The 13,420-nt window shown below is 48.5% G+C and overlaps 1 protein-coding gene across 1 annotated transcript in view; it reads right to left on the minus strand.

Annotated features, from left to right (window-relative positions):
• Positions 1-273: 273 nt before the first annotated feature.
• Positions 274-13,420, minus strand: part of SHCBP1L (SHC binding and spindle associated 1 like) — a 385,813-nt gene continuing 372,666 nt past the window's right edge. Inside the window, exon 11 of the mRNA XM_029617645.1 lies at positions 274-1,483. Coding sequence (XP_029473505.1) covers positions 1,235-1,483 — 249 coding nt within the window. The 3' untranslated portion in view covers positions 274-1,234. The remainder of the gene's footprint in view (positions 1,484-13,420) is intronic.

The following is a 13,420-nucleotide window of genomic DNA, read 5'->3' on the forward strand; positions in this document are numbered from 1 at the left end:
GATTTAAGGTTAACTTCGATAAATTGGAGGTGCTTAATATTAATACTCTGCCCTCAGTTGCTAATATGTCATAGTCCTCTCTACCTTTTAGATGGACGAAGAACCCCCTTAAATATCTGAGCATTTACCTGGGCCCTGATATCACCAAGTTATACATGCTGAATTATGAACCTCTATTGAAACTTGAGGTGTGACCACAAGTTGGTTTTTTTTTTCACTTTAAAAAGCAAAATTATAAAAGTTTGGATAAAAGAACCAGGAATAAAGGCAACAAAAGACACAGTTGCAGCAATGTGTATATTGATATTGTAAGGATTACAAAGTGTGAAAAATGTGGTTAAACATAATGATTGGATTAGCAGAACATTTCAGAATTTACAATTCTGCAATATTCCTGAATATTCCATTTCACTTCAACTTCCAGTAGCTAGTGAAAACTTTTTAAAACCCTCCCAGCGCTGTATATTTATAACATTCCCCAGGTTCATTTTAATTTAACTGTAAGATTTATATTTAGGTCTGGAGTAGAAAGGCTGATCTTTGGAAACAGGAAGTCTTACACAATGCACAAATGACTTCAGCAACTGCTTGGCATTACAAAATGATGATACTCCTTTTGGATATTCATTTATTTACATTTCAGCATTACAAGATAATCCTTCTGAAATATTATAAATTTAACTTATTACTGTAACATTACTTAAGGTGTCCCTCTGGTGAAAAAGGCTGTTACAGAATATAAGCTCAGGATAATTTTCATTTGCAGGAGCTGACAAAAGTAGTAAACTATTGCCAGCTACTGAAAGTTATCCTAAGTCTTAATGCACTTTTACTGTACAATTACAGCGTGTTTAAAAAGTGATTTCTAACTACTAAACTTGGCAGATATGATCTATAATTAACAGTATAACCTCAAGCAGGCAACACAAAGGTCTCATTTTTACAAAGTCACTTATTGTTGGAATCCTGCATTAAGTTCCATACATCTTAGAGTTGGAAGGCTGTAAGAAATCCAGGCGAAACTACGATTAAAACTTTCATAGCAAAATCTAGGAGAGACTGGACAGTTAATACTATTCAGCATGGAATATTACTTAAACTCAAAACAAACATTTTTTAGGAATTTTAACTCAATGAAACGAAAGCAGTGCTTTTCTGTGGTTTCCTGGTATGTCAACTGTTTTAGCAATGTGTCAAAGCTGCATTTTTCAAATTAAATCAACATTTGGTGTATTCAATTTAAGACTATTCCAATGTCACCCATAGTGTTTGCTTCTAGTTTATTATTTCCCATTTCCAGACTTAGATTCTGCATTGCTTTTGAAAGTGTATCTTCTTCTTTCTTGTCTCCTGCTGCAGCATCTTCCAGAATTTCATCCACTGTGCTAAATAGCTTCTCTTCTGGTTGGACAATAGTCACTCCATAGCCATTGTTATTGTAAATGTGATTATTGTTCATTTTCAGTTTGGGAGCAGGAAGAACCTGTTTGGTGTATAAAACCAGTGTGCAGTTTACTTTTGTGTATTCTATTAAGGAACAGGTCTCTTAAATATACTTCTGTACTCTGTCTACCCTGTTCAAATTAACATGATATTAGTAATACTAAAATTGATACTGTTCTGTCTCAGTCCCTAACTTCTGAACTTTGAAAATATATTTGCAACTAAAAAGGGCAAAGGAATATTTGCATATTTTAAATTGTCTGTGAACAATATCCCTGTGTTGAGGGAGGTATTACTTCACAATCTATGCATTAACTTGCTTAGCCTCTCTGTTTAACCCATAATGTGATCATTATATGGGATGAATGTATACTGAAATTGTCTCATTCACCACCACTCACAATCATATATTTGTAATCTCTTTTGTAGGGTAAAGATCTAATTACTACATTTTCCCATTACTACAGGAAAAGTGTTTGCAAAAAGAAATCAGTTACCAACATTGTAAGAAATACTTTGCAAAGAAATTTAATCTTATTACTACTACTGTTTATCTACCTTATAAATGGGCTCTGACCGACGGCCCGCAAATGCGCAGTAGAGAGCAGCTCTACCGCGCATGTGCGGGCTAGCACGTTGGTCAGAGCCGTGCGTGCCCGAAACAAAAAACATGGCGGTGGGGCCGCAGGAGCGGCGGCGGCCGCGAAGAAGGAGCGGGAGGAGGAGCAGAGGCGCCGCGCGCGAGTGACACCCCCCCCCCCCCCGAGATCTGCCGGCAGGAGAAGCAGCGCTGCGCACACGCGGAAAGCAGCGGCGCCGCGCGCGAGTGGCACCCCCTCCCCCCGAGATCTGCCGGTAGGAGCGGCAGGAGAAGCAGCGCTGCGCACACGCGGAAAGCAGCGGCGCCGTGCGCGAGTGACAAACCCCCCCCCCCCCCCCGAGATCTGCCGGCAGGAGAAGCAGCGCCGCGCGCGAGTGACACCCCCCCCCCCCCCCCCCCCCCGAGATCTGCCGGCAGGAGCGGGAGGAGAAGGTGGTGAGAGGGAAGGTGAGAGAGAGGGAGGGAGGTGACAGAGGGAGGGAGGTGACAGAGGGAGGGAAGGTGAGAGAGGGGGAGGGAGGTGTGAGAGAGGGGGAGGGAGGTGTGAGAGAGGGAGGGAGGAGGAGGGAGGGAGGGAGGTGGGGGGGAGGGGGGTGAGAGGGAGGGGGAGAGAGTGAAGGAGGAGGGAGAATGAGGGGGAGGGAGTGGGAAGGAAAGGGACCGAGCCCGTTGTTACGGGCTTAACGGCTAGTCTTCTATAAAGTACTATTAGACATATGAGTTGTGCAGGTATACATAAGAGACCATTCTTGATCCATGGAGTTTATAATCTAGTCCAGACAAACATACAGTACATACCAATCAAGAGTCATGGGAAATGTATTAATTGTAGAGAAGTGATTAGGAGTTTAAAAATAACAAACCTCTTTCCACATGCTATTCTTAGCAGAGCAAGACCGCTAATTGCTTCAATAGTTTACATTCAAAAATAGAGAAAATGTTACCTGTTTATTTTCTTTCCATGAATCCTGCTACAACCACACCAGTCTTATCAAGTGGGTTATGTCCCTCTACCAGCAAATGAAGGCAAAGCACAGTTTTCCTGTGTTATATCACCACCACTATTTAGGGATGGTAAAGCACAGGAAAAAAAACAGTATTCCTATGACAAGGCACTGCAAGCAGAGTTGCTTACTTATAACAGGTGTTCTCCAAGGATAGCAGAATGCCAGTCCTCACACATGGGTGACATCGGATGGAGCCCGGAACGGAAAACTCATGTCAAAATTTCTAGAACTTTTACTGAGCCTCTCTGAGCATGCTCAGATTGCCATTATACCACGTATGCATAGGGGGTCTCCTCAATCCTACAACATAGAATTGAAGTACAAACCCAAATCCTTGTGGTGGCAAGCGGCTTTCATGAGGACTGCCATCCTGCTTGTCCTCAGAAAAAACAGAGTTGCTTACCTCTAACAGGTATTCTCCAAGGACAGCAGGATGCCAGTCTTCACACATGGGTGAATCCCTAGCTAAAGGTTGCCTCCCAAACTAAAAGGGGCCAACAAAACATTAAACAAGTGCCAAAGGCACAATAACAACCAGTTTTGTGGGTAACAAGGGGAGGGGGAGGCAGCCTGAAAAGAAAGAAAGGACCCTAGGCAGAAACAGTTAGATTCTACAACTCAAACAGGTTCTGAAGGACAGATTGGCCAAACCTGTTGTCGTGTCGGCATCCCTATCCAGGCATTAATATGATGTGAATGAGTGGAGAGAACTCCACATCGTAGTTCTGTAGATCTCCTCCATAGGGCCTGCTCACAAGTGGGCCACAGACGCTGCCATGGCTCTAAAGGAGTGAACCTTGACATGGTCCCTAAGTTGCAATCTCGCCTGGGTATAACTGAAGGAGATAAGAGTCTGCTAGCCAATTGGAACGCATCTGCTTGGCAACGGCGATCCCTAAACTATTCTGATCAAAAGAAACAAAAAGTTGAGTGGATTGTCTATGGTCTTCTGTCCACTCCAGTTAAGACTAAGGCTCTTTTGCATTCCAAACTGTGCAGGGCTTGTTCGGCTCGGTGCAAATGAGGCCTGGGAAAAAATATTGGTAGGATGATGGACTGGTTAAGATGGAAGGATGACACCACCTTAGGTAGGAACTTATGGTGCCTGTGCAAGACCCCACCCTATTACGGAAAAACGTCATATAAGGTGGATAAGTTACTAAGACCTGGAGCTCGCTGACCCTGTGAACTGAAGTGACCACCAAAAATATGATCTTCCAACTCAGGTACTTAAAGTCACAGGACCTAGCGGCACAAAGAAGCTTTCAGCTGGGCTAAAATCACACTGAGGTCACAGGACACTGCGGGAGGCCGTAGGTGAAGATTCAACTGAAGCAGATCTCACATAAATTGTACAACTATAGGCTATGTACAGAGATGGGCTTATCGTCTACACTACTGTGGTATGCGCCAATTGTACTCAGGTGAACCTTAACAGAGTTGGTCTTCAGACCAGTCTCCAAGATGTGTAGAAGATAGTCAAGCAGCTTTTGTGTGGAGCAAGAGAAGGGAGTCTATACTCTCTTACTCACTCCACACTGAAAACCTCTTCCACTTCAGTACATAGGACTTTCTAGTGGAAGGTTTTATGGAAGCTACCAAGATCCGAGACACACCTTCCAAGAGATCAAGCAGTTGTAGTATCAGCCTCTCAACATTCAGTGACAGGACCTTGGAGGTTGGGTGGCCGTAACCGGCCATGATCCTTGGTGATGAGATCTGGAAAAGTCCCCAGTCTGATCAGTTTCCTGATGGACATCTCCCAAAGAAGTATAAACCAGACTTGTCTCAGCTCTGAAGATCATAATCCCTTTGTTCTTGCGAAGCTTCAACAAAGTCTTCTACACCAGTGGCATTGGAGGATACGCATATAGGAGGCTCTCACCCCAATAGCAAGCGAAAGCGTCCAATGCTGGCTTGCTGTGTGACCTCTACAGGGAACAGAACCAAGGAACCTTCCTGTTCCAAGGTGCAGCAAATCAGAGAACATTCGTGGGTTTGGATAGAATGACTGTCTGTCTGCTGTCGTGTTCTTCTTTCCAGCCAGATACGTGGCCTTGAGCACCATCCCCTGAGAGAGGTTCCATGACCAAATCTGGACAACTTCCTGACATGAGAAGTACGAGCCCATGCCTTCCTGCTTATTGACATACCACATTGCCACTTGGTTGGGTTGTATCAACACAATTTTGTTGGACAGTCTGTCAGTCTATGTCTGAAAGCCTACAGAGCTACCTGATCGCCTGGAGCTCCAGGAAGTTGATTTGACACAACTAGTCTCGGATGGACCAAAGGTCCTGGGTGCTGTGTCCATCTACCTAAGCTCCCCAACCCAGAGTGGGCAAATCTGTAGTTAGGACACACTGAACTTCAGAAATCCGAAAGGGAATCCCCCCCCATTCCAAATTAATTTGTCCTGTCACCAGGACGAGGAGTGATGGGGTGACTCAGATGCTGTCCCAAAGTCCCTGAGCGGCTTGGCACCACAGGGACCATAGTATCTACTGGGCTCTTTGCATGTGCAAGTGTGCCCTGGGAGTGACATGTACTGTTGTGGCTGTATAGCCCAACAAGTACTGCATGTGCCAGGCTGAGACCTGCTGGCTTATGTGAATCTCTGCCACAATGGACATCAAAGTGACAGGCCTCAAATACAGCAGGAAGACCTTGGCCTAAGCAGTGTCTAGAAGGGCTCCAATGTACAATTGCAGTGATGGACTGAGATGGGACTTGTGGTGATTGATGACGAACCCTAGTGACTCCAGCACTCAGAATCGAGCGCATGGACTCCACAACCCCTGCCCAAGAGGTGCTCCTAACCAGCCAATCGTCTAGGTACAGGAAAAGATGTACTCCCAGTCTGTGCAAAAACACTGCCACCATGGCAAAGCATTTAGTGAAGACACATGGGGCTGACGCTAACCCAAACAGCAACATGCAATACTGGATGTGATTTTCCGCCACAAATTGGAGATACTGCAGGTGCCCATGAAAGATTGAGATGTGGGTGTATGCATCTTTTAGATTGAGGGGGCATAGCCAGTCCCCTTTTTGCAAGAAGGAGATCGAAGTGCCCATGGAAATCATCTTGAACTTTTCCTTCTGGAGAAACTAGTTCAAGGTCCTTAGGTCTAGGATAGGATACAGGCCTCTTGTTTTCTTTGGAATCAGGAAGTACCAGAAGTAGAATCCCTGACCTCTTTATCCTGGTGGACAGGCTCAACTGCTCTGGCCGTTAAGAGGGAGAAGAACTCTGGAAAAGCAAAATTGCTTACCTTGTAATAGGTGTTATCCCAGGACAGCAGGATGTAGTCCTCACATTTAATTTTATTTATTTATTTAACGTTTCTTTTATACCGATGACCGTTCGCACATCGCATCGGTTTACAGTGAACACAAAACCATTGGGCGGGGCCCTTACATAAAACAGATAATATACTGAACTAGGAAACATATAATTGAAATTAGGGGGGAGCCCTTACATCAAAACTATGTACATCAAAACTATATACAGAATTAGTGCACAGTACCAAATCGCCAAGCATAGAGGTGGTCATAACAGGAAATCCGAGTAAGGGTAAGGGTCGGGGGGGAGTTATGTAATAGGGGGTGTGATGGAGTAAGCTTGTTGGAAGAGTCACATATGGGTGACGTCACTGAACGGAGCCCAGCGTGGGAAACCTTTCTGTCAAAGTTTCTAGAAACTTTTGACTGGCCCTGAGAGGCCACTGAGCATGCCCAGCATGCCATGATATTCTCTGCCACAGCTGTCTCTCCTCAGTCTGATATGTAGCAAAAAGCGTTAGCAAAAATAAAACAATAAAGGTATGAGGCCCAACTCCGCGGGGTGGCGGGTGGGTTCTGTGAGGACTACATCCTGCTGTCCTGGGATAACACCTATTACAAGGTAAGCAATTTTGCTTTATCCCAGGACAAGCAGGATGCTAGACCTCACATATGGGTGAATAGCAAGCTAAAGGCTGAGTCATTCGTGGTGAAGTAACAGTAATGTAGAGATTACTTACCTGATAATCTCGTTTTCCTTAGTGTATGCAGATGGACTCAAAACAAGTGGGTATAGTGTGCTCGTGCTAGCAGTTGGAGACGGATCTGACGTCAGCACGGGTACATATACCCCCACAGGAAGTGCAGCAATTCAGTAATCTTCCTTGCAAAAGCTTTATGGATATATGTGTGACTGACCAATCGATTAAATGACCAGGATTACCCTGACCAATTGATGGTAGCTGGAGACCGCCAGTGTTCCCAACAGGAAGGCGTCAACACCCGGCAGGGTGGATGCCCTATATAAACAAACATGGCTTACCGTGAGTCGGTGAATCCCCATGTATATCGGCAGCCGGACGGGATGCTGAGTCCATCTGCATACACTAATGAAAACGAGATTATCAGGTAAGTAATCTCTACATTTCCTAGCGTGTAGCAGATGGACTCAAAACAAGTGGGATGTAAAAAAGCTACTCCCGGACTGGGCGGGAGGCTGCCCGAGGACCGTGTAGGATTGCCCTCGCAAATGCTGTGTCCTCCCTGGCCTGGACGTCCAGACGGTAGAATCTGGAGAAGGTATGGAGGGAGGACCACGTCGCCGCTTTACATATCTCTGCAGGCGACAGCATCCTAGTTTCTGCCCAAGAGGCTGCTTGCGCTCTGGTAGAATGAGCCTTGACCTGTAGAGGCGGTTTTCCTGCCTCTACGTAGGCCGCCTTTGATCCAGCGGGCGATGGTTGGCCGTGAGGCCGCTTCCCCTTGCTTCTTCCCCGCTATGAAGGATGAACAGGTGGTCCGTCTTTCGTATCGCTTCTGACATTTCCAGGTATCTGGACAACAGCCTGCCAATGTCGAGATGGCGCAGTATTCGACCTTCTTCCGACTTCTTCAAACCTTCCGTGGTTGGCAAGGTTATGGTTTGGTTGAGGTGAAAGTGTGAGACTACTTTGGGTAAGAAGGAAGGAACCGTGCGAAGATGGATAGCCTCTGGAGTGATTCTGAGAAACGGATCACGGCAGGACAGTGCTTGTAGCTCTGAGGTGCGGCGTGCTGAACACACAGCCAGCAAGAACACCATCTTCAAGGTTAACAAACGGAGAGACAGGCCTCGAAGGGGCCTGAAGGCGGATCCCGCTAGAAATTCCAACACTAGGTTGAGGTTCCACAGGGCCACTGGCCACTTCAGTGGCGGGCGAATGTGTTTGACTCCTTTCAGGAAACGTGAAACGTCTGGGTGTGTGGCAATGGTGTTGCCGTCCCTCCTGGGACCGTAGCAAGACAGCGCTGCCACCTGAACCTTGATGGAGTTGAGGGATAGACCCTTCTGAAGTCCATCTTGTAGGAAATCCAAAATTATAGGGATCTTAGCGGCATGTGGATTGGTGCTGTGAGTGTCGCACCAGGCTTCAAAAACTCTCCAGATCCTTATATATGTTAGAGATGTGGAGAACTTGCGTGCTCGGAGGAGTGTATCTATTACCGGCTCCGAGTATCCTCTTTTCTTCAGTCTAGCCCTCTCAATGGCCAGACCGTAAGAGAGAATTGAGCTGGATCCTTGTGGAGGATGGGACCTTGCCGTAGCAGGTCCCTGTATGGAGGCAGAGGTAGAGGATTCCCTGCCAGTAGTCTTCTCATGTCTGTGTACCAGGGTCTTCTTGGCCAGTCCGGGGCCACTTGAAGAACTAGGCCTCTGTGTCGCTGAATCTTGTGTATAATGGCGCCCAGCAGGGGCCACGGAGGAAAGGCATATAGCAGGATCCCCTGAGGCCATGGCTGTACCAGGGCATCGATCCCCTGGGATAGAGGATCCCGCCTGCGGCTGAAATATCTGGGTACTTGAGCGTTGGACCTGTCCGCTAGTAGGTCCATGCCCGGCGTCCCCCACTGATCCACAATTATCTGGAAAGCTGTGGGCGACAGCTGCCACTCCCCCGGGTTTAGGCTTTCTCTGCTGAGGAAGTCTGCCGTGGTGGTGTCCTTCCCAGCGATGTGGACGGCGGAGATGTCCTGGAGATTTGCTTCCGCCCAAATCATCAGGGGAGTTATTTCTAGGGACACCTGTTGGCTTCTGGTTCCGCCCTGTCGGTTGATGTATGCCACTGTGGTGGCGTTGTCAGACATCACTCGGACTGCTCTGTTTCGAAGTCTGTGGGCAAATCGCAGGCATGCGAGCCTGACTGCCCTTGCTTCTAGTCAGTTGATGTTCCACCTAGACTCTTCTCTGCTCCACCGCCCTTGGGCGGTGAGTTCTTTGCAGTGTGCTCCCCATACGTTCAGGCTGGCATCTGTAGTGAGCAGGGTCCAGGTTGGGGAGGACATTCATAACCCCCGGCTCATGTGGCCGGGCTGCAACCACCATCGTAGCTGATTCCGCACTCTGGCTGGTAGAGGTAGGTGTACGGTGTAGTTCTGTAATCGTGGGCTCCACCGAGATAGGAGGGCGCGTTGTAAAGGTCTCATATGAGCCAGCGCCCATGGTACCACCTCCAGCGTGGATGCCATGAGGCCGAGGACCTGTAGGTAATCCCGAGCTGTGGGCCGGATGGCGCTCAGCAGGGCCTGCAGACGATTCCGGAGTTTTGATCTCCTCTTGGATGTCAGACTGACCTTGTCTTCCTGGGTGTCTAATTGAACTCCTAGGTATTCCAGCGACTGGGACGGCTGTAGGGAACTCTTGTTTATGTTGACTACCCATCCTAGGCTTTCCAGAAGAGCTATAACTCTGTTGGTTGCCCAGTGGCTCTCCTCCGGTGACTTTGCCCTGATCAGCCAATCGTCCAGGTAGGGATGGACGAGAATTCCTTCCTTCCTGAGTGCCGCCTACTACTATGACCTTGGTAAAGATCCGCGGCACGGTGGCTAACCCGAAGGGTAAAGCTCGGACTGGAAGTGCTGATTCAGGACTTTGAAGCGTAAATAGCGCTGGTGATCCCGATGGATTGGGATATGCAAATAGGCTTCCGACAGATCTAGGGAGGTGATAAACTCCCCTGGCTGTACTGCATTCTTGACAGACCGCAAAGTTTCCATGTGAAAGCGGGGGACCCGTAGATATCTGTTGACTGACTTGAGGTCCAGGACGGGTCTGAAAGCGCCCTCCTTCTTGGGAACTATGAAATAAATGGAATAATGCCCAGAATTTCTCCCTTGCGGGCACTGGGATTATGGCTTTTAGGGCCAGGAGCCTCTGTAAGGTAACTTCCAGTGCCGCCTTCTTGAGAGGTGAACAAGGAGATTCCACAAACTTGGCCGGCGGGAGCCGAAGAAAATCCAGGTCCGAGGTGATCTCGACCCACCTGCGGTAGAAGAGGGTTAGCCTGCCCCCTATGGCTGCTACCCCCGGACGGGTCGGCTGATTGTCATTGTGGTATACGGCCGGGGCCAGAACCCGAGCCGGTTCTCCTCTTGTTGTGCTTAGTCCGAAAGGACTGGTTCCTGGCCTGAGAACGAGGCGCTTGGTAGCGAGCCTTGTAAGGGTTGAAGCGCTGAGAGTTTCTCCCTCTGGATGGCCTAGAAAAAGAACGCTGGCTCCTCCTCGACCTGTCTTCTGGTAGACGGGGTAATGGAGAGGCACCCCATTTATTAGCCAGCTTCTCGAGATCGCTGCCGAACAGTAGGGATTCCTTAAAGGGCATTCTTGTGAGACGTGTCTTAGAGGAAGAATCAGCCGCCTAATTACGTAGCCAGAGCTGTCTCCTGGCTGCCACTTAGGATGATACTCCCTTGGCTGCCGTACGGACGAGGTCGGAGGCTGCGTCAGTGAGGAACGCCAGAGCTGATTCCATGTCTTCTCCCGGGGTGTTGTTTCTCGCTTGTGATAAACAGGAACGCGTCACCACGGTGCAGCAGGTCGCGATTCGGAGGGACATGGCTGCCACCTCAAAGGCTTGTTTCAGAATGGTGTCCATGCGTAGGTCATGTGTATCCTTGAGGGCCGCTCCCCCCTCCACCGGAATGGTGGTGCGCTTCACAATCGCGTTAACTATGGTGTCTACCTTGGGGCACGCCAGCAGCTCCTTGGATGCTGGGTCCAGAGGGTACATGCCTGACAAGGCCCGACCCCCTTTGAATGAGGCCTCCGGCGCATTCCATTCCAGATCGATTAGCTGCTGTGCTGCTTGTAGGAGGGGAAAATGGTGAGCCGTTTGGCGCAGGCCCTCTAGCAGGGGGTTCATTCTAGGTTCCCCTGGGGTGTCCTGGCCCGGAATAGCCAGTTCTGATAAGCATTGTGAGACCAGGCCTGGAAGATCCTCTTTCCGAAAGAAGCGTCTCATGGTCCGATATGTCTCTATCTCTGAGGGAAGTTCTCCGTCCTCGGGGGGTTCCTCATCTTCCTCGGAGCAATCCGACTCCCCATAAGTGGGGCTTTCGGGTGGTGAGTGGCCGTGCCTAGGTCTCGAGGGTCCAGGGGCCGGCTCATCCGAAACGGAAAGGCCCCTTCGAGGAGCAGACTGCATCTGGACAAAGGCGTGCATCCCCTTGAATAATTCCACCCAGGAAAGCGAAGCCGGATCTGGCCTTAGGGGCACCAGGTCTCTCGGGTTCCCTGGCTGCTCTCCTCGGCCCGCTAAGTCCGGAGTGTTCCCTGAGGAACTGTCAAGTGCGCTAGGCTGGGACCGGTCCTGGCCTGGAACTCCCATGGCCTCCTCACATTGGGCACATAGGGAGTCTGCTTCCTCGCTCTGTGTGGCTCTGAGATTGCATGCTGAGCAGAGACTTAGGGTTCTTATGCCTGATTCTGGAGGCGCTGGCTCTGCGGACGCATGGGCTTTCTTATGCTCCATTTTGCCTGTTATTTCCTCCCAGCCGGAGTATGCGCTTTGTAATATGCGCTTTGTAATATGCGTTGCTTATCAACGTGCGCCTATGAATGCACGCTTATCAACCTGCGCCCCTGTTGTGGGCAGGATTTTGGTGGAAATTCTGGAGGAATTGAGGTGAAATTTAGTTTGTAGCCTCGAGAGACTATGGAAAGAACCCATTGATCTGATGTTATGTTTTGCCAATTTGTGTGAAAATGAGATATTCTTCCTCCCACTGGTAGATTTGGCTTGGGATTGCAAGGTTGGGTCTGTTCTCTGGTCTTTGTTTCAAAAGCCTGTTGCAGGACCTGTTTGTGCAGGCGGTTGTGGACGAGCAGGCCTGGATTGTCTGGTTTGAGAGTGTTGTGTAGGTCTACTGGATCTACCCCTAGAAGTGTGTGGGTAGTATCTGCGTGGCCTGTAATAGGAATGTCTTATATCTCTTCTTGGAGGACGACGAGAAGACTGAGTAGTAGGCTCTTGAGGGGTTTGAGACAGCTGACGCAGAGTCTCAGTGTGGTCCTTAAGCTGTTGTACAGCTTCTTGAATTTTGTCCCCAAACAGATTGTCACCCAGACAGGGCAGGTCCACTAGTTTGTCTTGTACCTCAATTCTGAGGTCAGATGCTTTGAGCCAGGTCCATCTGCGAGCAGTGATTCCAGCTGCTGCTGTCCTGGAAGCAGTTTCAAAATTATCATAGACTGCCCTTACCTCATGTTTGCCTGCTTCCAGTCCCTTTGTTATTACAGCTTGTGCAGGCTCTTGGAACTGGGTGGGTAAAGAGGTTACAAATTCTTCCATCTGCTTCCAGAGCTTCCTCTGGTATTGAGTGATGTAGAGTTGATACGCAGATATTTTGGTGCTCAACATGGAACTCTGGTAGACCTTTTTACCCAGTGTATCTAGGAATCTGTGTTCCCTGCCTGGTGGGATGGATGAGTGTGGGCGCACACGTTTAGATTTTTTCTGTGCTGATTCCACCACTACAGACTGGTGTGGTAATTGCTGTTTGTGGTAGTCTGGAGCTGGTTGGACTATGTAAGTAGTCTCCACACATTTATGTACTGCAGGGGTAGAAGCTGGGTGTTCCCAGATTCGTTTTTGGAGATCTAGTAAAAGCTCATGTACTGGTACTGCCAGTACTTGTTTGGGTGGATCCACAAACTGTAGCACCTCCAGGGTTTGTGCTCTTGTGTCTTCTTCTGCTGTAAGTTTAAATGGGATTGAGTCAGATATGCTTTGTATGAATGAGGAGAAGGAAAGATCTTCTGGGGGTGACTTCTTTCTTCGATCAGGAGAAGAAGGGTTAGACATAAACTCCTCTGAAGAAAATTGAGGGTTCATCATCCCAGGAGTCTTCCGCATCTTCTGTGTAAGGTGATTTTGGCCTTGGTTTATGTGGAAGCTGGAGTCCTGAAGGACCAGGCTGTGGGTCATCGATGAAAACATCTGGAGATGTAGTACGTGGCCTAATAGGTGGTAAATTATCGAACACATCTTGATACCTTTGTAAAAGGCGTCGATAAAAGGCCTCATCTTGAACTTCTGGAGGTTCCAGT

This window comes from Rhinatrema bivittatum, chromosome 10 (assembly GCF_901001135.1).
Source record: "Rhinatrema bivittatum chromosome 10, aRhiBiv1.1, whole genome shotgun sequence".
NCBI classification, from domain to species: domain Eukaryota; kingdom Metazoa; phylum Chordata; class Amphibia; order Gymnophiona; family Rhinatrematidae; genus Rhinatrema; species Rhinatrema bivittatum.